This window comes from Pelophylax lessonae (assembly GCF_965119305.1).
Source record: "Pelophylax lessonae genome assembly, chromosome: 2".
Lineage (NCBI taxonomy): Eukaryota > Metazoa > Chordata > Amphibia > Anura > Ranidae > Pelophylax > Pelophylax lessonae.
In genome coordinates, this window is record NC_138769.1 from 471290417 (window position 1) to 471318069 (window position 27653).

The 27653-nt window shown below is 45.4% G+C and overlaps 1 protein-coding gene across 3 annotated transcripts in view; it reads right to left on the reverse strand.

The window, feature by feature from the left end:
- NAXD (NAD(P)HX dehydratase) overlaps positions 1–27653 on the reverse strand; it is a 98101-nt gene that overhangs the window by 19624 nt on the left and 50824 nt on the right. For all 3 annotated transcript variants that reach the window (XM_082246509.1, XM_082246508.1, XM_082246510.1), the window contains 7 exons: positions 26418–26568; positions 26277–26322; positions 19849–19937; positions 11885–11993; positions 7066–7116; positions 6882–6986; positions 5877–5997 (listed from right to left, as the gene is read on the reverse strand). In XM_082246509.1, coding sequence (XP_082102635.1) covers positions 5877–5997; positions 6882–6986; positions 7066–7116; positions 11885–11993; positions 19849–19937; positions 26277–26322; positions 26418–26568 — 672 coding nt within the window. The remainder of the gene's footprint in view (positions 1–5876; positions 5998–6881; positions 6987–7065; positions 7117–11884; positions 11994–19848; positions 19938–26276; positions 26323–26417; positions 26569–27653) is intronic.

Below are 27653 nucleotides of genomic sequence, written 5' to 3' on the forward strand. Positions count from 1 at the left end.
GACCGAAGCTTGATCTTGTAGCCGGACTGAATTACTTTGTGGACCCACTTGTCCTGTATCAGGGAGGTCCACGGATCTGGAAACCAGCGAAGACATCCCCCCACCTCAGATAAAGGTCGGGCGCTCCTTAAAGCGGTTGTAAACCCTAAAAAATAAAAAAAAATTAAAAAAAAAAACCCTGCAAGACAAAGGCATAATGAGCTAGTATGCATGGCATACTAGCCCATTATGTGTAACTTACCTTAGAACGAAGCCCCGACACGGACCCCCGGAAATCGCTGCGGGCGCTGCCATGATCCCTCGCCGTCTCTTCCGGGTTCGGCGGCTCCGGCGCGGTGATTGGCCGGAAGAGACGGCTCCGGCGCGATGATTGGCCGAAGCCGCGATGACGTCACTCCCGCGCATGTGCGCGGGAGTGATTTTCCCGGAAGCTCCCGGCAAACTAATTGAAGATCCACCCGGACCTTCAGAGCGCATGCGCCGGTCGCGCGAGCGGCTGCATGCACTGTAAATATCTCCTAAACCACGCCGGTTTAGGAGATATTATCTGTAGCTACAGGTAAGCCTTATTATAGGCTTACCTGTAGGTAAAAGTGTCAAAAAGCGGGATACTACCGCTTTAATGCAGAGGAAGCCTTGTCCGCAGGTCTGGAAGAGTCCACTCGTGGCTTGCCAGACCAGGTCCTCTTGGAACCTCCGGTGGAGGCCCTGAACGGCTTTGATCTCTTGTCTTGAGACTCTAAGTGATGTCGTCATCCAAGGAAGTTCCAAGCAGACGGTCCCCTACCAAGGGGGAGATTAGATAAGGCCTTTTAAGCAGACCAGCATTTTAGTCAGATAATACGCCGAAGGACCACTGCTGATACAGACAGCCTAGAAATCAAAGGAGCCACATCCAAAGAGGCATCACAGAAAAACTGTAGCCCCTGGACCAACTGATCCGGCTGCTCCTCAAAGGTAGGGGGAAGTGGTTTCCCCTCCAGGTCTCGGCATAATAGTTTAGCCCGCTCAGAAAGAGTTTGCGACACCAGGGCAATAGTAAATACCAGCCTAAGTGCCGAACCAGCCACAGTGAACATGTGGTAGGCCAGAGCCTCCGTCCTATCAGCTGGATCCTTAAAGGCCAGGGACTGCTCAACCGGAATAAAGTAGCTTTATTTAACCTGGAAACCGGTGAGTCCACTACAGGTGGAAACGTCCACTTTTTAAGCAGGGAATCCTCATAAGGATACCGCATAGCAAATAGCTTAGGGACCACAAGAGTGCGTTTTGGACAACCCCATTGCTTTGGGGTTTTGGGGATGGCGAGGAACCCTGCCCAACCCCCCGTTACGCATCAGCAAAACCCGGCCAGCAGCAACGCCAACAAACCCCCCTTAAGAGCCTGTGGCAAAAGCCAGCTCAACCTCACCTAGGGAGGGGGGGGGGGGGGGGGGGTGGGGGCGGAAGATCCACAGTGACCACCAAAATTTTAGAGGGGTGGGGGGGGGGGGGAAACGGAACCTGGGGGACCCACGAAGGGGCCCATGTCCACCCCAAAACCCGCCAGGGGAAGAGGGGGGGGGAGGACAGCTACTTACCATACCAGGAACAGGGTGGGCACCGCCCCATCAGAATGGGTGAGGCTATCGGCCACGAGGACTGCTGCCACTCAGGCCGAGGCCAGGTCGCATACCCCCTCACAAGACGTTTAATCTCGCAGGCCAGCCCCCATCCATGGGGGCTGTCACGACTGACCTAGCGTGGAGCTGAGGCCTGCACGCACTCACTGACCAGACAGGGCGGGCCTTTGGAACTAGATTATCCAGTCCGTCGCCCAGTCTGAAAGTCTCATAGTAACAAAATAAAGAAAGGAAAAAAAACATTCCATTTAAAAAGAAAAATTGCCAGGACCAGAGATCCCAGCAAGGGACCAGGTTCTTACTCCTGACTAGGTAGAAGAAAACTGAGTGCCTATAGCGGAGAGTAGGAGTATACTCCCTGGGGACTGCTCCATAGGCGTAGTCAAGATTTTTTCCTGCCTAGTGTCCTACTCCTGTAGGGGGCAGTATAACCCAATGGTCAAGAAGATAAGGAGCTGTGTCGGTCAATGAAACAAAAGAGAAAAATGGGTTTATGAGACTTGCAAATCGTTACATTCTGTTTTTTTATGTAGATTTTACACAGCGTTCCAATTTTTTTTTGGTATTGGGAGTGTAAAAAAAGTTGACATCTTTTGATAGAAGGCAGTTTTACAAATGCTCTAGGATATAATATCTTCAGGGACATTTACATAAAGGGCAATAATGGGCTAACTAAAACAATTTATCTCTCGTCTATTAAGGGACCCCGAAATTTAGAAGTTACGACATTCGAAAGCAGTGCAAATGAAGAGTGGGCGACAGCAAACGAAGAGTGGGCGACAGCAAACGAAGAGTGGGCGACAGCAAACGAAGAGTGGGCGACAGCAAACGAAGAGTGGGCGACAGCAAACGAGAGATTCAAGAAGCAGCTAAGAACCATCTGACTAAGAACTACAAAAAAAAAAAAAGAAAAACAACACATGGGGGTAGCAACCATCAATTCAGTCTTCCTGAAGAAAGGGGGTAGGGTGTTGCAGAGATACCCTTAACAAAGGTAGGCAGATATGAAGTAAAACTGCAACCCAAGCTTGGTGCAAGTGAACACCAGAAGAACAGGGGTATGAGCAGAGACACATTGACCTAAAACACCCAGAGGCATCTCTGGTGCCTGACAGAGAAAATCTGCAGGATCTTCCCTACCTTGATCCACATTGTTTTAAGAACTACATGACCTGCCACAGTCCAAAGAAATAACCGCAGCTGTGTAGTGAGGGGCAGGAATTTTGGCAACACTGCAAAGATCATTTACCGAACCGAGGAATGAATCAGGAAGAACTCCCTCTAAAGGCTATAGATCACTCACATAAGGAGGACCTATCTCCAGGTAATCAGGACCCATGAAGGCCTCTGAACATAACTCTATTCCCCAAGAGGAGGTACCTGCAGGGTGATCCCAGAATGTACTGTATCGCCAATGCAGGGGTGCACAGAGCCCTCCAGCAAAGCCTGCCGAGCAGAAAAGGAGAAGCATGCAGGTGTCCAAACATCTCCCTTTGGTGCGCTTACCCATTTAGAAGAGACAGATTTTAATGTCTTGGCTTATAGGAAGACCTGGGAAGATACAGTGCTGTGTGCAGTAGCACACAAAAAATAGTGAGGCCCAGCTGAAAGATGCCAGAGACCAGGATAAAAGGGGTGCCCTGCGCACCCAATTGCTGGTGAGGTACACTACTTGAGGACAGAGCCATATATACGAACAGCCCCCCACTTGTAACATGTAGAAGTGGGGGAGCAACTTCACTTAAAGAAGTATCAGTAGTTAGTGGACCTCTAGCTTCAAGTTTGATTTATGGGCTCAGCTGCTGCAGAAGGATATGATGAAGAAGGGTGGGATTCCTCTGACCCACTCCACCCCCTCCTCCCCCCTGACCTCCTGTGTGGAGGCAGGCGCATACTTTGGCCACCGCTGGCAGAGCAGGTCTAAAGAGTTTGCATCTCTTGAAGGTTGAACAAGTCAGTTACTCTTGGATGCATAATCAGCATCCCAAACATGTAGCCAGAGTGCCCTCTGCATTTGTACATGCCAACACAGCTATTGTACAAGGCTACAAACAGAGATGACAGCTGCCCTGAATAGGGGGCCTACCCAGCAGTAGAGAAATCTCTCAAAAAATAAATAAAAATAAAAGAATCTACTCATCCTGACATTGAGTAATAGATTAAAATGGTTGTATATCCTTACATTTACCCAATGAAGTGACTGGCCTCAGGAGATACACAGAAATAAAAAACACATCCTCCTACATAGGTTTTAACTGTAGTCATCTCTCCTCTGCAGCCTTCTAAAAAACACATTTTACACAGCATCTCTCAGCTCTAAAAAGCAGGAAGCGGGATCTGATGTCACACACCCTGCAGAACTTGAACAGCTGCAGTGTAATCTGATATCGGAGTGCAGAACCCCCACCCCAAAGCGCTCATAGAAAACAGCATGCAGACCTCAGGCTACGAGTCACCTTATGTGTGCTGGAGGAAAGGGCAGTTGTGCAAGCCTACAGAGGCATCAAACCCAAAAATGTAATATATTGCAGCTTACCAATCATTTGATGCTGTGGCATTTGTTTCCTTTTAGGTTACCCCTCTGTTTTCACCTGGCAATCTGGCCAGTAACACACCTCCTAGCAGCATGATAATTCTGGGGGAGGGAAATATTAGGTGCACTAGCAGATTAAGATACACTAACAAAAAAGCCAAACTCCAGGTAAACCATTATAAGCAATTACAGCAAAGGTTTTTTTTCCCTTTTGGGATAAAGGTTTTACATAAATCAAAGCTAAGCATTGTAAGCACCTCTAACATTGATTGGGACAAAGGGGATGGCAGTATAGTGAATGTTAATTTTTTTTTTTTTTAATCTGGCTCTCATATGCCCCCCGGAAACACGTCCATGAACCCAAGGTTAATAACTCCTGACAGAGGAAGGCATCATAAAAGCGGACATAGCGGAAAGGTCTTTGCACCTGGGATATGAAGCTGCTGTTCCAGGTCTTGTAAAGCTCCTTCAGCTGCAGAATAGTACACACAGGAGACTGAGGTGCCTCAAAAACAGTCTCCTTTGAGATAAACTGTTGAAACTCTGGATTTGAGTCACAGAAGGGGACAGAGGCCACAGGTCCAGTTTGATTTACAGGCTCAGGAGGGTCAGAGAGAGTCTGCAGAGGATGGCACTTGAGCATGCTGAACCTCTGCAGGCAGAATGCTCCAGTAGCAGAGCGCAAACCTGTTAAGTTCTGAATGGACTTGGAGGTCCCTGTAGACATGGGGGAGGCCTCGGCCTCACTCGATGGGAGCAGAGGAAGAAGCTGAAGATGACCCTATAATAGGCATCTCAGGTTGTAAATTAAAAGCATCAGGTCCCTCTGGGGGTACTGAGTATTTGCCCCCAGAAACACTAGAAGTATGGACTGAGGTCATTTGTAGCAGTAGCAGTGGAACTGTTTTTTCTGTCTTCGCAAAGACACGTTGCTTCTACGTAGTAGTGATGCATTTAAGTCCAATAGTGGGTAGTGGGCAAGGCCTCAGATAAATCACAGCTGGCGCTAACAAGAGCTTCTGACAGTCAGCGATGACTAGGTCACTGTAGGCAGCCAGTAGAAATAGACTGGAGATCCACCTGATGCTTTAAAAGGATGCTACTTCCTCTGGTCTGAATGGCGGGAAAGAGCTCAGAACACAGTACATAGTCAGGGCGTGGACCCTAACCTTTACTTTTTATTTTTACTGTATTAAAACTGGCACTAGTTGGACAACAAAACAGTAATAGTAAGGCAACAAACCAGTGAGGTAGCTCCTGGTGCTTCAGCCTGAACTGCCTTACAAAGTACACATTAGAATACATAAATTCTACATAAGACCTGGTGCTGTGTAACAGCACTGATACTGGAAAGTGCTCTTTAACAAAGCACACTCTGGTTTGGTAACTGCTACAATGCAAAGCCCAGTGCCTGAAGGGCACATTCCAGGCTATCCCTGCAATCCCAGGTAGGCCTACAAAGCTAGGCTGAGGACACGCCAATCCAGACAGATGCTGTACAGGGACCAGCTCAAGCAGCAGTGTCAACAAAGAATTTTGACTGATATTATTAAAGAAAAATTTTCAAAAAACAAAAAGGGGATCTTAGGAGCGTTTTGCTGCTGAGGTCAAGTGAGGACATTACAAAAGCTGCAATTAACCTTTAAACTTGACAAAAAAAAGGTACACAGTCTACAGTACAAGTGTGAGATGTGCACAGACAAGCATGTATGAATACAAACCTTTATCACCATCTGAAATCAGATCCCACTCTCCTTTCTGCACAATAGTTATATTTCCCATTGCCTGACTTAGCCTCAATACGCTTCCATGCTGGTCACTGGCATCTACAGGTTCAGTGAGCTGCAAGAAAAATAACACTTGGTCTTTTAATAGTGCCATAAAGAGGGACATTTAATCAGGATTGCAGATTTCATTCATTAAAAGTTAGTAGTTCACTAAATTTTGAGCTATGGATTTTATGATCTGGAAATTCTATATTCTTGTACTAATTAAAGAGTTGCAATATAAACTAGTTTAAAAATCACAAATTACAGTAGGTTGGAGTGGCATTGTGCAGTGCTGCAGGTCCTCAACAGAAACCATTATTTCCGATGACAAAAAAAATGAAAGCACCACTGAAGACTTGATATTGTAAGCGAGTAATGCCCCGTACACACGTGCAGATTATCTGAAGACTTTTGTCTTCAGATTTGCCTTTTCTATGTAGTGCAAGGGCCTGCAGGATTGCATACAAATTGAAAGTGTTTAGGTTTGACCTCATATTATATGGTTTTTGTCTACAGACAAAAGTCTTCAGATAATCTGCACGTGTGTACGGGGCAGAAGTGTGTTAGGGGTGTTATTTGCAACCTTCCTTCATTCACTGCTTGGTAAGTCCTAGCAATTACAAGCTTGTTCTGGTTAAGTGACCAAGGTACTTATTAAGAAAGAACCCCAGGTGTTTACACTTAAAATCCAGTTAGCAATGCTTCTACTACTACAATATATAAGTCAAAGTTGAAGTTGTGCTAAGCACAGTTTCATCATCAGCTGTGCTTGCGTCACCACAGAAAAGTTAGCTTTGCTGCATACCTTGGATTTTAAGGAAATGGCTTGTAATTTTCCTAGAGATTTTCAGGGATACATTGTGTTTATATATCGGTATAGAGCTAGTTGACACTGCTATTCCTTTTCCTTCCAGACTTGAACAGTAAAATGTTACATCAGTGCATACTTATGTTTACCATTGCTTCATAAAGCCGGGTGAACTCCATGAAATTTGGAGTAAGCACAGCTCTCTGATAACCTTGTATGATAGATGGCTGCTGGGCAATAAGCCAAAGTCCATCCTGAAGAGAGAAAAAAAAAATGCTTAGTACTGCACCACACAGACTAAACCATACCCCAGTATCAAAGCAGGATACTTACTGCATCTATTACTAGAGGAATACCTTTCGCCTTTGCTTTTTCAATAATACCCTACAAGAAAAAGGCAAAATTAATACGAGCCACAAGAAAAGGCAATATACAAAAATGAAAAACAATGATCATGGCCTACATTAAAAAAAAAAAAGTGTCTGAGACAATTTCTTTTTTAAAGTAGAACGAAAGTTGGAAAAAATAAAAATTGTGAACAGACAGGCTCTTTATTGCAGAAGAGACATGCAATTTCTCTTCTGCAATAAAATACCACATACCTGCCGGTTCACAATACCCTGTAGAATGTACACGGAGCTAAAGCTGCACATACAGCCGGGATGACTGCACTCTTGCGCATGCACGGGAAGGACGTCATCCCGCACCGGTCAATCAAGACAGATGAAGACCGGTACCTGAAGAAAGCCAAGTAAAATGTGCCGACCCTGGTGAGGGATCTTGTGGGTGTCAGGACCAGTGGAACAGTATTAGGGACTTTCAGTTCCACTTTAACTGTTGTTTTCCATAGCAATCAAATCCGCTCCCATCTTTCATGTTTTCCACACAGCTTAAAATAAAAAATAAACAATTTTAAAGCTAAAAATAGAGATTTAGGATTAAATTGTCTTTTTTTTTTTAAACTTCACATATTAACTGAAAATTATACAAACTTTTGAGGTTTTTTATTAGGGATGCACCGAAATGAAAATTTTGGGCCGAAACCGAAAATGCAGGATGCCCTTGGCCGAAAACCGAAACAGAAACCGAAAATGACTTTTTCCCCCCAAAAAATTTAAAATGGATAGAACAGGGGCATACACCAAAAACAGGCAGCGACGTACACCTGTCGCTGCCACCCTGTCACAGTATATGTACTGTGATGGGTTGGCAAGAGGTTAATTTAATTACCAATGGTATTTGCATTATGAAGCATGAGGGGTTAATGTATTGTCACTGCTGGTCACTCATCTATTAGTGATCGACCAGTGGCAGGTAATTAACCCCTTTGTGCTACATTAGTGCAACCAGTATCAGTGCAACCAGTGTTAATTAACACTGATACTGTTTGCACTAATGCAGCACAAAGGGGTTAATTACCTGCCACTGGTCGGTCACTAATAGATGAGTGACCAGCAGTGACAATACATTAACCCCTCATGCTTCATAATACAAATACCAGCTCCCCCCCCCCCATCGCCTCAGCGTCCCCCTCCTCGGGTGTCCTTCATTCAAAAGTCCCGCCTCTGGCCGGCGGCACCGCCTCTCAATGACGTCCCTACTACGATCTGTGCATTATGAATGGACATACCAGGCGGGGGGCGGGGCGAGCGGCCACTATAGATCTATGTGATCCTTCCCTGTCAGCTCAGCACGACTATGTGTGAATGAGAACAGAACTGACCTGACACCGGGCGGGGGGGGCGGGCGGAGCGGCCGTTATTAGCTGTAACTATGTGAGAGCTTCACTTCCCTGTCAGCGGAGATACATGCCTGTCAGGGAAGTGAAGCGCTCACATAGTTACAGCTAATAGCGGCCACTCCGCCCGCCCGGTGTCAGGTCAGTTCTGTTCTCATTCACACATAGTCGCGCTGAGCTGACAGGGATAATTCACATAGATCTATGACGGCCGCTGGTATGTCCATTCATAATGCACAGATCGTAGTAGGGACGTCATTAAGAGGCGGACGGCCAGCCAGAGGCGGGACTTTTAAAACCTGCCCTGCTCTGCACCCTCCTCCTTCCCCACGGCGGCCATATTTATTTTCGGCAATGTTAACCCATTATCGGCCGAAATGAGATCCCTAGTTTTTATCAGATTAATCGTAACAATGATCAGCCAACTAATCGATTATGAAAATTAACATTAGTTGCAGCCCTAGTCTGTTCTTTATGCAACCAAAAAACCAACAGCTTTTAAAAAAAATGTTGATTCATTTTTTTTTTTTCTAGCAGTTCTTTGCTTTAAAGTGCAAGTCCACCCCAACACTAAAATCCATGCATCCAGACATGCACGATGTAACACTAACCTATCTAGCTCTGTAAAGAAGAAATCGGTATACATACCTTTTTTGAAGCCGATCCAACCTGGTCTCCAGCAGGGAAAGTTCTGCAGAGGACACAACCGACAACGCCTGTGAAATGAATGGAAAGGGACGTCACCCATAGACTTACTATGGGGCTTCCATTGTCGGCTGTGTCCTCTGCACCCGCCTCCCCAGCAAAGCCAACGATGACAGCTCAGCATGCGATGCGGTCGGAGCGACGTCAAAAAGTTATGTATACAGAATTCTTGTTTACAGGGATAAATAGGCTAGTGTTAGATCATGGATGTCTATAGATGCAGGGATTTTTGTGTGAGGGTGGACTTCTACTTTAAATGCAATAATAAAAGGCAAGTACTTCCAGTCCATGAGTACTACAACCACTGTCTTCCTTGCACCTGAAATATTAGCAGCTTCTCTTTTCTTCTGCACCACCATCTTGTTTTGGGGAGCTGGCTGTCACTTTGTCACTTCCTTATTTTCACAGCTGGCACCTGCATAAAATCAACAGGCCACCAGTAGACTGCTGTGAGGCCTCCCAGGATGTGTAAAATGTTTATCCAAGGAGCCTGAGGGTCAAAGGCTGCTTAGGTGACTAATATGTGGGAGGGAGCACCACAGATAAGTGTTTCAGGGTAGATTAGAGTGATTTACATACCCAGCGCTCTTCTCCAAAATTAATCAACAACAGTACAAAATGAAAAAACATTTTAAAAGATAAGCTTTATTATAATCTTCCACTTCCGCTTGCTTCAATTTTATATTGGCTTCAAATGGCTTAGAACCTAAATCTGCTTGCTTGGGCCTTGCTGCCCCAGCCTGCCTGCAGATCCGACAAGACTAAATGCAGCACTATCCAGAGAAATTCTATTAGCAATCTTTCCACGTATAAAGTGAAGTTTGTCACATATGTATCTGCTTCAGAACACTAACCTTAGTATCAGCAATTGCTGGCTTTTCTGGCTCCACACCATCTAGGCTGGTTCAGACCTGAACACAGTGGCTGTCCCATAAACTTTCTGCAGAGTACTGACCTCCAAGCCTCTTGTACTTTATAGCACCGACTTCCAAGCACTGGAAGTTACGCCCACTTAACCATTAAAATCCAGTGTCATGTGTCTGGGTGCCTAGTACCACTAAAATAGGGACATGGTCCCATTTATGAAGCGGCTAAGTCCCGGGTGCCCTTGAACCTGCCTCATCCTTGCCTCAGCTTAATGAACAAGCAAAGAGACACTTCAGGGACCCCTGCAGCCAAACCTTTTCTCAGGAATCATCCAGAATGCAGATTGTAAGGCCAACTTTTTAAACCAGCATCATCACTTGAAGAGCTAGGCAAGTTTTAAAACTTTTAAAAGAGAAACTATGCAACTTCATGGGGAGCTCAGGAAAAAGAATAAAGGACCATGGGCCGCTGATAGTAATCTCCTCACATCCTATCCTGACAGGGAAAGGAAAAAACACTTAGCAGGTAAGGTAGGGTGGGGCTTTTCATCTTTTCTGTGTGCTTCCTGTTGTGATCAGGTGGTAAAAGCAGTCTCTCAGTTGGATGTCATGAGGGAGGATGTGGAAGAAGGTATAAAGATTTCTTAAAGTAATGTTTTCGTCAGAAAGCACACTGTAACGATAACTTACAATCCAGTAATCAGAATAGCTCTTAAAGCAGGACCTCACAAAATAGGTAGTTTTACTCTACTACCCCCGCCCAACCTCCTCTTACACATTAAGGACAATTTTTTGTGTGTGGGGATGTCTGTAGTGGGCATCCAGCTGTGAAGCCACAAGGAACCACAGCCGGCTGCCTACAGTTAAAGCGGAGTTGCAGCCGCAAAAAAAAAAAATTTCAACATACATACCCCCGGGACAGTCAGGGCTAGTACATTCCACAATGGCTAGCCTCTGATCTGTCCCGATTCGCACTTACCTTTTAGAAGAAATACTTACTTTTAAAATTTCTTCTCCAGCGCTGCCATCTCAGGTGTGGGCAGCTTGAAGCCAGCGCGATCCTCTTCTGCATCCTCTTCGGTCCCACAATGCACTGCGCCGGCCCCGCCGTCACTTACGGGTCTGCAGCGTCATCACTGCACAGCTTCTGGGCATGCCCAGAAGCTGTTTAGCAAGGTATGACGCGCCAGCACCGGAACGGACGTCTGGGCCGGTGCAGGCGCATTGATTCCTGGGAGCGATGACGTTCAGCTCCCAGGAATCATTGCAAAGCGGAAGTGACGGTGCGGGCCGCGGCCGCCGAGGGATTAAGTGGAAGAAAGGTGAGTATGTTTTTCTGCAATTAAAAGGTAAGTAAAAAAAAAAACAAACAATCATAACTACCCGTTTCTTTTTCAGGTGAGCTATAGCAAGCGGATGGCCCAAAATCGACTGTCAATTTTGTGGCTGGAACTCCGCTTTAACATGCTGATGCTGGGACCCGAAGACCAGTGAAAAAAAATGGTTGGACTGAGGACAGGGGCTGGATCCTTGGACAGATGAGGGTCTGTTTGTTTTTTAAAAGACAGCAGCTACAGTTTTTGAAGCTGCTGACTTTTAATTTTTTAAAAATTGACTAAAGAACCTCTTTAAGCTACACAAAACCATAAAGCTGCATTTGTTACAAGCTATTATATATGATCTAGGTAAAGTCTAATGTAGCAGCCTGTCTACTGCTGGCTGTCCAGCCATGTCCACATTGAAATTCAAGAACATTTAAGAATTATATTATGTAGTTTGTCATATTACAGAAAGTAAATGATTTTCATGCCACAGGTCACCATGGTTTTATATGGTGAAATACCTTTGCTGTTTCCAGTATAGAATCTTTTCTTCCAAGCCCGGGCCCTATTACAAGTGTATGTAATCTTGGAAGCCAACTTTCAATTTCCTGTAAAGCATTTGGGTGATCCCTGTGTGAACAAAAGATTAAAGCTGAACTAAATTACATGAATGAAAAGGAAAAAAAAAAAAAAAAGCAAGCAATGTATAGTCTTTTTAATGTTATTTTAGATATATGTAAAAATTGGATTTCTGACTTACCGTAAAACCCATTTCTCTGATGTTCATTGACTCACACAGCACCCACCCCTCTGTAGAGTTAAAATTCTCCCGACACTGCTTGAAACAAAACTGACTCTAGCAGGAAGAGGGAGTATACCTCCTGGGACAGTCCATGGGTGTAGCCAGAAGTTTCTTCTGCCTAGTGTCCTACTCCTGTAGGGGGCAACATAACCCAATGGTCAAGAATGACCGGAGTTGTGACCGTCAATGAACACTTCAAGAAATGGTTTTTATGGGAAGTCAAAAAATTTTCTCTTTTGTTCATTGAAGGACACAGCTGCTGTCATTCTTGACCATTGGGTCGTCACAAAGCAGTGTCAAACATAAGGGGTAGAAAACAGCCAAAAATTCCCTAGGCTAAACAGTAGCCAACCAGGCGACTGGGGCTCAACCAAAACAACTGGAGCCCATCTGAAAAAACAAACAAAAAAAAAAACAAACAATACATCCTCAAAGAGGATCAGGTCCTCTTTACAGCAGTCTGCTGTAAAACCTTGCGGCCAAAGGAAGAATCCGCAGATACAAAAAACTTCCACTTTATAAAACTTTGTAAAAGTGTGCACCGAAGACCAGGTGGCTGCCTTGCAAACCTGCCTCACTGACGCTTGATGACGGAAGGCCCAGCAGGCCCTAGTAGAGTGCGCCCTGACAGGGAAAGGAGGAACCTGACCCCTGATGGAATAGGCCTGAACCACAGTATGTCTGATCCACCTGGGAATGGTCTCAGAGAAAGCGGACAACCCTTTGAAGAAGGCCGCAAAGCCAATACCTGGCCCTTTATGGTACTCCAGGCCAAATTCTGTTTAACCCCCCCATTGAAGGAAAGTTAAGATTCGAGTCACCGAGGATGAACCCCAAGAGACTCGCACCGACGTAACGTACGTCTTCCACGTACGATGGCAGATCTTCCTAGAGGAAGATTTCCTAGCTTTTAACAACGTAGGAATCACCGACTCAGACAAACCACTATCCTTTAGCACCTGGCTTTCAACAGCCAAGCTGTTAAAACCAGTGACTGTAAAGTAGGATGGAAGATCGGTCCTTGGGACAGCAGATCCTCCCTGAGAGAAAGTTTCCAAGGAACGTCAGAGACCAAGCGCACTACAGCGGTGTACCAGGCCCGGCGAGGCCAATCTGGTACCACTAGGATGACTGGAATCCCTTCTGCCTCAATCCTGCATAGGAGTCTGGGCAGAAGCTTGAGGGGGGGGGGGGGGCATAGATCAGACGATACTGACCCCACGGGGCCACCAGCACATCTGTGGCATCTCCCAGAGGATCCCTTGACCGAGCCACAAACCTCTGCACCTTTTTCTGTTGAGCCGAGACGCCAAGAGATCTACCTCGGGGGTGCCCCAACAGAGAGACACAGCTGATGAAACCCCCCTGGATGAAGGGACCACTCCCCTTGATCCAATGCCTGCTGACTGAGGTAATCCATAAGGAGCTGCGCCAAATATATTACCCTCTTTTCACAGAGCGGTCAAACAGGCATTGAATGATAAGAACCTTGATGAACTTAAAGGATTTTAATTCACTTTCACAGCAGACACAAGACCTTTTGACAGAAATGTATGATGATTCCCAAAAACCATATACCGCTGTCTCTGACAAAGTAAACTCGGAAAGGGACAAAGGACAGCCAATAAATAGTGAAGTTCGTCCAAACATATAGGATTTATTAAAAGTAGTGCACTTGCATTTATGTTTGGACAAACTTCACTATTGGCTGTCCTTTGTCCCTTTCCGAGTTTACTTTGCCAGAGACAGCGGTATATGGTTTTTGGGAATCATCATACATTTCTGTCAAGAGGTCTTGTGTCTGCTGTGGAAGTGAATTAAGATCCATTAAGTTCATCAATGTTCTTTTCAATGCCTATTTGACCGCTCTGTGAAAAGAGGGTCATTTTTTCTGGTAAGGAGCCATGAGTGTCAGCACAGGGTGCAATTAGGATTTCCTACTATGCACGGGTGATTGGCTGGCCAGGATCTGGTCTCTCTCTTTCCAGCTTTTGGACTTTTTTGTTTTAAGATTATTTGATTTATCATTATCACATTTGCATATATTTGGCGCAGCTCCTTACCTATTCTAATTTACTCCATGGGATTGTGATCTTCCTATAGAGCTGCTGCCTTGTTTATATGTTTTTATTTACATGTTACATTGAATTTATGTCTTGAGCGCAAATATTTTTCTATTTTTAGCCTGAGGTAATCCACCTGCCAATTTTCTACCCTGGGAATGGGTTCTGCAGAGAGGGCTGGAACGAACCGTTCTGCCCACCTTAGATTTCCAGCTACCTCCAGAGCTGCCAGGGCACTTCTTGTGCCCCCTTGGTGATTGACATAAGCCATGGCATTGTCCGATTGAATGCGTACTGGGCATCCCTGAAGACGATCTGTCCAATGATCCAGACACAGTCTGATCGCTCGGAGTTCCAGGATATCCATAGGTAGTCTGGTCTTTCAGTGTCAAGATTCCCTGAGCAGAATGCTTGCCAAGGATGCCTCCCCAGCTGGACAGGCTGCCATCCGTGGTGACACAAGGGGAGAAAGGATTTTCCCAGCCGAAGCGGCGGAGAGCGACGCCACCATATCAGGGACTACTTTGCTCCCTGACTCAGCCGGATCAGATTGCCCAGGGACTGCGAAGTCTTGTCCCATTTGGTCAGAATCTCCCTTTACAGGTACCTCATATGGAACTGTGCAAACGAAACGGCCTTGAAGGTCGATACCATCAGGCCCATTACCAGCATGCAAGTCCGGAGGGATGACCATTTGTTGGACAGCAGGAGACTAATTGCAGCCTGAAATTTCTGGAGTTTGTATGGCTATGGATGAAAATTCAGAATCCAGCCGAACTCCCGCAGAGTTCATATTGTGATCTCCAGGTTCTCCACCAGAGCAGAGGGAGATGCCGCTCGCAGAAGGAGATCGTCCTAGTAGTCCAGTACCGTGATCCCATGTTGGCGTAGCAAGGCTAGCACTGGAGCCAATATTTTTGTGAAGACTCGAGGAGCGGAGGCGATACCAAAAGGGTAATGCCACAAACTGATAATGCTCCTCTCCCACAGCAAAGCAGAGAAAACACTGGAGGCTGGCACATATTGAAATACGAAGATAGGCATCCTTGATGTCTATAGAGGCGAGGAAACCCCCCCTCATGCAGGGATGCTACAACCATTTGAATGGACTCCATTCTGAACTTCTGTACCCGCACAAAGCAGTTTAGCGTCTTGAGGTCCAAGACTGGATGCACTTTGCCTTCCTTCCTGGGCACTGAACAGGTTCGAGTAAAAACCCTGAAAACGTTCCCAAGTCAGAACAGGGACAATCACCCCTTGAAGTAACAGGTATTGTACCACCCCATACAGACCCTGTAACCGGTCGGGGGACAGACGCAGGTTGAAAGGAAAAATCCTTGTCGGGGGGCAAGAGCGAAACTTGATCTTGTAGCCAGACCGAATTACTTTGTGGACCCACTTTTCTTCCACCAGGGAAGTCCACAGGTCCGGAAACCAGCGAAGATGCCCCCTCTCCAACCCCGATATGGGTGAGGGCGCACCTTCATGCAGAAGGAGCCTTATCCGCGGGTCTGGAGAAGCCCCTGCTTTCAGCTTGCCAGACCAGGTTCATTTGGATCTGCCAGAGGAGGCCCCAAAAGGCTTAGAGCCCTTGTCAGTCGAACCTAAGGGACAAAAAAAAAAACTTCTCATGAGCCAAGAAGGAAGGTCCACATCTACAATGAGGTTCCTTACCCTTAGTAGTCTGCGGAAGAAAGGCACTCTTCCCCCTCTGTGAGACCTTTAATGAGGTCATCCAGGGTAGTTCCAAACAGACGATCTCCTTAAAAAGGGAAGATCAGTCAAGGCCTTTTTTGATAAACTGCAGCCCCTGAACCAGCTGGTCTGCCAGCTCAGCAAAGGCCGGAGGGAGCAGTTTTCCCTCCAGGTCACGGTGTAGGAGCTTAGCCCACTCGGTCAGAGTTTGCGACACTAGGGCAATGGTAAATACCGGCCTCATTGCCGAACCAGCTAGGGTATACATAAAGCGGTCCACAGCCTCCGCCTTCCGGTTAGCCGGATCCTTATGCCGGGGACTCTTCCACCGGACTCATGGTTGCCTTGTTTAATCTGGAAACAGGAGGGTCCACCACTTGTGGCCCAGTCCACTTCTTAAGAGACTCCTCATAGGGGTAACGCCTAGTAAAACGCTTAGGAACCCCACAGAGATGCTTTGGTCGTTCCCACTCTTTTGTAACAATTCTGTCAAAATAGGCAGGGAAAGGAAACACCTGTGCCGTTCTGGATGGCTTGCAAGTGCCAAAAGGGTACCTGCGCCTCCATCGCAGCTTCAGCTGCGTCCTCCATCTTTAGGGTCTCACGCACTGATACAATTAGTGCATCTACCAGCACCTTTTCATGACCGGTCGCAGATGTGGAGGGATGATCCTCACTATCAGAGGATTCCAGGCCTGTGGTCGCAGACCCAACAGGGTGACCCACGTCCGCAGTGGCCGAATCAGATTCAGGATTTCCCCCTGATGAGGACACGCAAGAGCCCTGTGTCGATACGCGTGGGGGAGGCACCATACGTCGGGAGTGGGAGTACATTTTCACAGCTCACTGAGCGGAAAAACCAAAACAGTTAGAGACCCCTGCCTGAGCTTCTGGGCCACTATTTGCAAAATAGCCATTATAGTGTGGTGTGCTGCAAGCACCAATTAAATGTAAGTGCAATACATTTATTTTTAATAAAGTCTGTTTACAAGACGTTACTTGCACCATGTATCTCTTTCTTCCTATTCATGTGAGCCACCAGTGAGGGATAGGAGCACCCTGTCAGCATTTAAGAAAAAGCAACCCCGCATCCATATCTATTGGATTGAGCACAAGGCCATTACTGACCAAGCTTAAGTGCGAGGTCATAGGCATAAAGGTGAGGCACCCACCTGAGGAGGGGGGGCACAGAGATTGGAGGTGAAATCAAGTTTGCTCACGACCATATTTGAGCACTGGTGATTGTGATTTAATCTCCATACAGAGGAGCATACTTTGTTTGGACACTTATAATTTGGATACCAGGCATAAGGAATTGGACACTAATTCACTACGTCACTTTGCATGATTTATATGTGTTTGAATATTCATTGTATGGTTATATGGCATATAGAGAATTATTAATTGTGTTTAGATTGGATTTAATCAGTGCACAACTGTTGATATATACACACATTTTTTTTTCTACATAGAGTGATACAAATTTTTCCACTACAAAATTAATTTGTTTAAATGAATTTATTATTAATACAAGCTACACAGGTTCGCGCAGCACATATTTATATTATTTCATTCACAACACACTCACAACAAGGGAGTTATCAGTGCTAGGGCATCCTAAAATTTACACCACCATAGACTGCTCGCAGTCCCATTTAAATTTACAACAATATGGCAGCCTACAGGGACTCCGAAATCAGGATACTAGGCCTCAAGACAAATCCAGGCAGGACAGGGGGCCCAGGCAGGAGCCCCCACCAGGTACAAACCCCCCCCTCCCCCACCAGTCGATTTTCCAGTCGCCGTGGGGCTCATTCCTCATCGCCAGTTAGCGTCCTGCCCCAACCCCAGGAAAGTGGTCAGACCACCCCAAAAAAATACATCCCCAGCGTATGTGGAGGGAGGGGGGCAGGAGGAGGAACTTGGCAAGGGGGGTGCCTGCAGGGAAGGAGGGGAACCTAGGGGTCCGACCATCCCAAGGAGGGGGCCACGTCCACCCCAAAACCCAGGGGTAGAGGAGGGGGGACAGCTACTTACCATACCAGGTGTGCACCGCTCCAGACAGATCCTCCTCTCCATCAAAATGGGAGGCTGTCGGCCAGGAGGAACGCTGCGACTCAGGCCGAGGTCAGGTCGTATGCGACCTAGCGAAACGTTTAACTCACAGGGCCAGCCTTCATCCAGTGGGGCTATGTCGTGGCTGACCTAGCACGGAGCTGAGGCCTGCGTACGCTCTCTGGCCAGACTGGGGTGACCACTGGATCTAGATTATCCAGCCCATTGCAGAGTCTGGCAGTTGATTGTAGATCTCACCAGAAATATCCAGCAGGAAAAAAATTTCTATCTAAAAAATTTTGCCAGGACCAAAGATACCAGCAAGGAACTAAGTCCTTACTCCTGACTAGGCAGAAAAAAAACTGATTGACTATAGCAGGAAGAGGGAGTATACCCCCTGGGACTGCCCATGGGTGTAGGCAGAAGTTTTTTCTGCCTAGTGTCCTACTCTTGTAGGGGGCAACTTAACCCAACAGTCAAGAACGACCGGAGCTGTATCGGTCAATGAACGAAAGAGAAAATACAAAATGATTTAGTTAATGTTAGTAGTGTTCTGTATATTTTGTAGTTCTACATGTACATGGGGGCTCATATTTGCTCATTACACACAGGCTATGCAAAGCTACACATGTAATTTGAGTGCTGTGCCCTGCTGCATGTCTTCTCTCCGCTCTTCCTAATCTCACAGAAGATTCAGGCAGCAGCGGGAGCCACTGGCCCCTGCTGTTGCCATTTAAATCCTGGGAGGAGGGAGCCGGGCCAAGCTGGGCTGTATGTGGTTGACGCACCTGCATTTGTGTCGCCATAGCACATGGCTCGCTATGGGGGCACAGGCAGGAGAAGGGAAGCAGAGAACACTAGCGAGACACTGCAGAAGAGCAGATAAGAGACAACTGCGCAATACCACTGCACAGAGCAGGCAAGTATAAACATAACATGTTTAATATTTTAAATTAAAAAATAAATGGCCTTTACAACCCTTTTAAAGCGGTATTAAACCCAAAAGCAAACATTATATTAATATTACCAATTCTTAGATGTGATGGCTCCATTAGCTCCCTATTTTAGGCTTCTTCTATTTTCATCTGGGAGGTCCAGCCAAGTGGTCCTGTGTTTTTCACAGCACAAGCTTTCCAGCAGAATGTATATCAGTTTACACTGATGAGACAAACCACTTTACACTGGCAAGAGTGATTAAAATGTTCAGCTTTTATTAATGCAAAATCTTTATCTCAGAAGGAAAAAAAACAGTTGTAACTGATTTTGAAGTGTGAGCTGGAATTTAGCCTCAATTATTGGACAACTATTCCTTTATTTACAAATATATACAGTATATACAGGATATGGTACAGATGCCCTGTAAGGGCTCATTTATACAGCTATGGCCCACTGAAGAGCAAACTGCAGTAAATTGCTTTTTAGAGGGCATTGGACAGGCAGTAAGGAGGAATTATGTCATTTTCTCACTTCCGCTTGAAAACCCCTTTTTGAAGCATTGCACGTAGTTGTAGCACGCCCCTATTCAGTTGAATGGGTAACAATTGACAGGTGGTACTACCCACCCCATGACAGGGAAGATAATTTTTACTGCAGCAATGCAAAGCATGGAAGCCAATGAATGTGTGCAAACCATCTGCTGACTTTGAAGTTTAGGGGAATGACTAGGAGGGGCATTAAAACATTCCTCTAATGCATGTCTTTTACCACCCCCCAACCGCAAGAGTAAACTAAGCGTAACTGCCACATTTCAAACAAACAAATGTTTTATCAGTGCTCTTAAATGTAAGCAGATGTGAACAGCTAGAGATAGTGGCTTACATACATACATACATACAATAATAAAATACAAATTGTAAATACAGAAACTTACAGAACTGGATGTACAATAAGCTCTGGACTGTATGCCTTAATGACAGTTGCTGCATCTTTGGTACAAAATACGTGTGACAAGTCTGCACCCTATGGAAAACAAAGTTCATATTAAAAAAAATAAATACATAAAAATACTGAGGTAAGGTTACCTAAAGTCAATAGATACACTCTAAGACTCCATTCACACCAGCGCTACTTGTCAGGCAACTTGTCAGCCTGACAAGTCGCGCTCCCTCGCGGTCCATTGACTGCTATAGGAGCCGTTCTAATAGGAGCGACACAAGTTGCTCCGACTTAGAAAAAGGGTCCTGTACTACTTCGGGGCGACCTCTGAGCGACTTGCATAGACTTCCATTATGTGAAGTCCTTGCAAGTCGCTCCGAAGTCGTGGTGCATGGGAATGCACAAGTCGCCCCCGAAGTAGTACAGAGTAGTGCCACTCCAGTGTGAACTGAGTCCAAATCACTTACCCATAACAAGTATACTGTACAGATCAGGCATTATAATTTTACATTGCCACAGTATTTCATCCTCACGTGGGGACACTAACAAAACCCCATGTTCAGAGGAATCACATTAGCCATGTTTGTGGGGCTTTAAGCTCAGATAAAAAGGTGAAGTACCAATTTATTTATTTTTTTACATTCAGGGGTCAGCTGGGAACCCTGCTAACAACGGATAACTCATTGGTTAAGAAGCAGCGGTCAGCTTCCTGGCCAGCTCCTTAGCAACCAGCTACACACAGTGTTAAGTGAGGGGAAAAAAAAAAAAAACACAAAACCCATAAAAAAAAAATGCAACACTTGCGTTTCTGGTGCAGCTGCATTGAAGTTTATTATGCAAAATGCAATCTACTGCGGAAAAAACACACCGGCGGAAAGACTCAGATGTGAACGTGTGCTATAAGGAACCCTGTAAATGGACTGTAGTGCGTTTAACACTGCAAAACGCACTAAAACACATAGGTGTGAATGTAGGGTCAGTGTAAGATTGACTAGAAGGTTTGGGCCCACAATTAACGGATTGTTTTACTGATTGTTTATCGTGAGGTTTCTGAGGAGTCTAACCTCCAACCTATTGCTAATCCTTGAACTTTCACTAAGAGCAAAACTGGAAAAGAGACAGTTTCCCCAAAAAACGTCTTCAGGAAAGGAGGGAGGAGGGGAAATATTTAGACTCTCTCTGTACCTAAAGCTCGATACACATCAGATAAAAGTAACAATATCAATTTTGTGTATACGAGATAAAATTGAACAGAAAATACCTGAACAGATTTTTCAGGGAGGTACAAGTAGGAGGTCAAGTAGGAGGTCAAAATTAAACACTTTTCAATTGTATCCAATTAGGCAGGCCTTTGCATTACATAGTTGAAGGTAAATTTAAAGAAAGTTGTACAGAAAATTGTATATTGTATGGCCACCCTAACAGTATCCTACTAATAATTGATGCACTCCAATGAGGCAGCAAAATTGGTAATGGGTCCTCACTGGGCGCACGCTCCTCTACACGTTTCATGGTTGAAACCCGCTTCTTTAGGAGAAGAAACTGTAGAAATGCTCTGAAATAGAACAATAAGATACAGATAATATAAGACAATGTACATAGCATAAACAGCAGTGAAAGGGAATACAATCTACAGGGGAAAGGGGACAATGGTGCTTACCATAGAAGACATATCGCCAAGACTAGACAACTCCCCTACGGCGGACACAGTGGATATTAGTTGGGGAAAGTAAGGTGCTATATAGCAACTACAAAGATTATTTATATATATATATATATATATATATATATATATATATATATATATATATATATATATATATATATATATATATATATATATATATATATATATATATATATAAATAAATAAATGAATGTACCAATACATATGTGTAGGGAGAGGAAAGAGTGGGGGAAGGAAAGGGGGGGGGGGTGGACAAAAGGAGGAACGGGAATGGAAAGGGGCAGAAAGAGAAGGGAAGGTAAAGGTGAAAATAGGAAAGGGAGGTGGAAGAGAAGAAGGAGGAGGTGGAAGAGAAGGAGGAGGAGGAGGAGGAGGAGGAGGAGGAGGAGGAGGAGGAGGAGGAGGAGGAGGAGGAGGAGGAGGAGGAGGAAGAGAAGGAGGAGGAGGAGGAGGAGGAGGAGATTCTTGACTTGCTGTAAAAATCCATTTCTCTGATGTTCATTGACGGACAAAGCTCCTGATTTATCTTAACCATTGGGTTATACTGCCCCCTTACAGGAGTAGGACACTAGGCAGGAAAAAGCTTGACTGTGCCTATAGGCAGTCCCAGGGGGTATATACACCCACACTCAGCTATAGGCAATTCAGTTTTGTTACAAGCAGTGTCAGAAGAAAGCCAACTCCACAGAGGGGTGGGTGCGGTGTCCGTCAAACATTAGAGAAATGGATTTTACGGTAAGTCAAAAATCTCATTTTCTCTTTCGTATATTGACGGACACAGCTCCTGATTCTTCTTAACCATTGGACGTCCAAAAGCAGTGTTAAATATAAGGGGTGGAAAAAACGCAGAAAAAAAATTCCCAAGGCTAACCATTGCCAACTAGGTAACATGGAGCTCAACCAAAAAACTGGAGCGCACCTGAAAAAAAAAAAAAACACAATACACACTCAAAGAGGACCAGGTTCTCCAAGCCGCAGCCTGCAAAAACTTCCGGCCAAAGAAGCATCCGCAGATGCCAACACCTCCACTTTATAAAACTTTGTAAAAAGTGTGCACAGACAAGCAAATGGCCGCCTTGCAAACCTGCATAACTGATGCCTAATGACAGAAGGCCCAGGAGGTACTAAGCGCCCGAGTGTGCCTTAACAGGGAAAGGAGGAACCTGAACCCTAATTGAATAGGCCTGAATCACTGTCTGTCTGATATATCTGGAAATGGTCACAGCAGGAATGGTCAACCCTTTTCGAGGTCCAACAGGGAGAACAGTCAGTGACTTCCTAAAAGATACCGTAGCTGCCAGATCCACCCTGATTGCCTGAACCACATCCAGAGAATGCAGAGCAATTTCTTTAGGATGTTTAGGCCTGGGACATAGGGAATGCAACACAATGTCTTCATTCAAATGGAAAATCAGAGACGACCTTTGGAAGGAACAACGGACAGGGACAAAGAACCACCTTATCTCTGTAAACCAAACAGGGAAAGTAAAGGACAAGACAACGCCTCCAGCTCAGACACCCTACACGCAGAAGAAATAGCCACCAAAAAGGCAACCTTCTGGGACAACGTAAGCAGGGGGAACCTCCCGATATTTTCGAAGGGAGATTCCTGGATAACTGACAACACTAATTTGAGGACCCACAGTGGTAATGGAGACCGCACTGGAGGAATCAAGTATCAAGCTCCCTGGATAAAAAAAAGGTATGCACCAAGGAAAGTGTGGCCAATGGATGTTAAAAGAAAAACGCCAAGGCCGAAACCTGGCCCTTGATGGTACTCAATACCAGGTGCTGCTCAACCCCCCCCTTGGAGAAAAGACAAGATCCGAGCCACCGAAAAGGAGCCATCTGGAGAACCCCAAAAGACTCACACCATGCAATGTACGTCTTCCAAATACAATGGTAGATCTTCCTAGAGGTAGATTTTCTAACCTTTACCAGACTAGGAATCACCGATTCAGACAAACCTCTAACCTACAGCACCTGGCTTTCAACAGCCAAGCCGTTAAAACCAGCGACTGTAAAGCAGAATGAAGGATTGGTCATTGAGACAGCAGCTCTTCTCTGAGAGGAAGTCTCCAAGGTGCACTGGAGACAAGCCGCACCAGATCGGCGTACCAAGACTGGCGAGGCCAGTCTAGAGCAACCAGAAAGACCGGAATCCCTTGCTGCATCTGCGGCGTCAGCCAGAGGATCCCGAGACCATGCCACAAACCTCTGTATCTTCCATTGAATGTGTACAGCAGAGAGGGCTGGAACAATCGTTCTGCCCACTTTAAAATGCCCGCTACTTCCTGATCCGCCAGGATTCTTCTTGTGCCCCCATGATGATTGGCACTGTCCGATTGAATTTGTACCGGACACCCCTGAATATGAATTGTCCAACGATCCAGACACTCTGATCACTCGGAGTTCCAGTAAATTGATCTTCCAGAGTCCAGACCCCATGGGAACAAGCTGTGCCGAGGACACCTCCCCACCCAGACAGGCTGGCATCCGTGGTGACAACTGCCCAGTACAGGGGGAGAAGGAGGATTTCCCTGTCGAAGTGCCAGAGAACGAAGCAACCTCTAGAGACTGAGGATTCTTGTCCCATTTCACCAGAATCTCTTTTTTCAGGGACCTTGTGTGGAACTGTAATCTGCATGCAAGCCCGGAGGGTTGACCATCTGCTGGACAACAGAAGATTAATTGCCTCCCACTATTTCTGGAGTTTTTCCAGAGGAAGCCACACTGAGGCCAAATCCACCCAGATAGTCCAGTTTTGTGGATGGAACCAGAGCAGACTTCTGAGGGCTCAGAATACAACCAAACTCCCACAGAGATAACAGAGTAATCCCCAAGGTGCCCATCAGAGCAGTCAGAGACTCTGCTCCCTGAAAATCGTCCAGGTACCCCAGTACCACGATCCCTCGCTAACGCAACAATGCTAGCACCGGGACCAACACTTTGTGAAGACCCGAGGAGTGGAGGCGAGACCAAAAAGGTAAAAAACACCACAAACTGATAATGCTCCTAGTCAACGGCATAGCGGAGGAAGCGCTGGTGACCACACACATATTGGAATGTGAAGGAAGGCATCTTTGATGTCGATAGAAGCGAGAAAATCCCCAATGTAGGAGATGCCACTACCGTGCAAATGGACTCCATTCTGAACTTCGGTACCCGCACAAAGCAGTTTAACGCCTTGAGGTCGAGAATTGGACATACCCCACATTCATTCCAGGGAACTGTAAACCGGTTTGACCCCTGAAGACATTCCGAAGCCAGAACCATCACTCCATGAAGTAACAAGTCTTGCACTGCCCCAAAGTGACCCCCTAAGCCATCTGGGGACAAGTGCAGGTTAGAAGTGAAGAACCTTTCCGGAGGAAAAGACCGAAACTCAATCCCCCCCCCCCCCCGTGCCCCCAATGATGTCATCCAAGGAAGCTCCAAACAAGTGATCCCCCCCAAAAGGGGAGAAATCAGATAAGCCCTTCTTAGAAGTCTGGTCCACAGACCAGCATTGTCAGACGCCGAAGGACCACTGCTGATACAGATGGCCTAAAATCAAAGGAGCCGCATTTAAAAAAGAGACATCACAGATAAACTGATCCGCCAGCTCTGCAAAGGCAGGGGGGAGCAGTTTCCCCTCCAGGTCCCAAACCCCCAGGTGAATAGCCCCCAAGTAGGAGGTGTTCACGTAGAATCTCCTGGAACTAATGATCATCAAAGGCGGAACTAATTGTACTAATTGTACTAAACTATATTGTAAACCTACAGCTGGCAACACATTGCTTCATGCATCTAGTGCACGTCCCCCCCTTCCCTTCTTTCTCCCTCCCCTGCCCCCTTCTTTCCTCCTCCCCCCTTTTTCCCCCTCCCTATATACCCACATATACATATGTATTAAATGGTACATTATATATATATTATATACACACACACACACACACACAAACATATACATACGTACTTTTTTTCTTTATTTTTTTATATCTCCAGAGTGGCTATATAGCACCTTACTTTCACCCATTTAATATCCCCTGCACTCGCAGCAACTCCATAGGGGAGTTGTTTTTGGCTGACACATTGTCTAATCTTGGTGATATACATCTTCTATGGTAAGCACCATTGTCTCCCTTCCCCTTTGGATTGTATCCCCTTTCCCTGCTGTTCATACAATGTACATTGTCTTCTATTATCTGTATCTTATTGTTAGCTTTCAGAGCATTTCTACAGTTTCTCCTCCTGAAGAAGCAAGTTTCAACCGCGAAACATGTAGAGGAGCGTGCACCTAGTCAGAACCCATTACTAATTTTGCTTCCTCACTGGAGTGCATCAAGTATTAGTAGGATACTGTTAGACTTAGTCCAATGTTTTATGGATTACTTGTATCTCCCAGAAAAATCTGTTCAAATTTGTGATTTTATCTTGTTTTATAAATAAAATTATATTGTTACTTTTATCTAGTGTGTATCAAGCTTTAGGCACCGTGAAAATCCAATTTTTTTTTCTCCCCTCCCCCCTTTCCTTGGAGATGTTTTTTGGGGAAACTGTCTCCTTTTCCATGGATGATGGTACCCCCCATTAATTTTCGGCCCTAGAGGCTCATCTTATATACATCTCCCTAAGAAGAGTAAAAACCTTCTCTAACCTGAACACCAACAAGCTAAAAACAAAAAGTTAAAAAAAAAATCACACATTAAGAGAAATAAAAGAAAATAACCACATTGAAACAACGTTGGATTTACCACTTTGAGTGCTGAAATTGCTGCAAAGTAGGGAGCTCCAGTATATCTGTAAAATTAAAGGGATATTACTACCAGTTATTAAATTATTTTGTAAGTGGTGGAGGAAAAAAAACAAACAAGGAAACCGAGAATTGTACTTACTCTTGACAGCCTCCTACAATTCCAATCCTCCCATCCTGGCCCTTGTGCTTCTTAGAAGCAAGTGGAGGGATAACATTTCTCACCAGCTGAAAAATATTTTCCATGTCCTTTGATGGGCGTGTGTGGCGCAAGGAGAAGGCCCTCTCCAGAACTACAAAAAAAAAAAAAAAAAAACATTCTGTCATATCAGTCATATACCACAGAAAGTTGGGTTTAACTGGGTATGCTGGCAAACTAATTTATACACCGGCTGTGCATGCAAAAAAAAAATAATCTGGCCTAAAACCCTAAAGGAAAAGAAAAAAAAAAAAACCTGGCTTTAACAGGTACCCGCTCCCACTTCAGGTCAGATTGCTGCGGCGATCTGTGCGGAGGTTTGGCCCCCTCCTCCTTCTGGGACACATCACAGGTCCTATAAGACTGCGGGACCATTCATAAAGCACAGCATGGCTCGCGCATGTGAGCAAGAAACTGGCTGTGAAGCCACAAGGCTTCACTGCTGGTTTCCCTTACCTAAGATGCCAGCACCTGCACCCGAAGCAGATTGTCGAATGGGCTCAGGTAAAGACCACTTTGGATCCCTGGACAGGCAAGTGCCCTTATATTAAAAGTCAGCAGCTACAGTATTTGTAGCACGACTTAATTTTTTGTGGGAGACTGGAGCTCCTCTTTGACAGATTTTTTTTTTTAGATTTACCTGAAAAAAATATACATCATTGTGTTTGTGTGTATTGGAAAACAGCTTTCACTGAAAAACAATGGCACGTTTTTTAATCTCACTAATTTTGCACTGCCATTTTAGAATACCCAGCTTAAAGAAATTGTAATAATTCCTTCCAAAATTGTGGGGAAAAAAATCCCTGTAAAGGGCTGTGAAAACAAAGCAAAGCCCACAAAACTATAGCTGGCCATAGGTATTAGATGACCAGGCCAGACAACAATCTTGCACCCACCAGCCAATAGGAAAAGTCCAACTTGGACAGCGCTGTGAAAACTAGCTACTCACTATTCTTCCCCCAAGAAAAAGCAGCATACCCACCTTTCTTAGTCCACTCACATAAACATATATACCAAAGCAAGCTGAGCATGCATGTTCAACCAGCTGATGGAGGACAAAGACAGGAGCGATCTGCTTTCTCTACCCTAGCCATGCAACTTTCAAATTCCAGAACCTAAGTAGGCAGCAGAAGTGGGTCCTAATCTTGATTATAGCAGAAGTGTGCATTATGTACAACA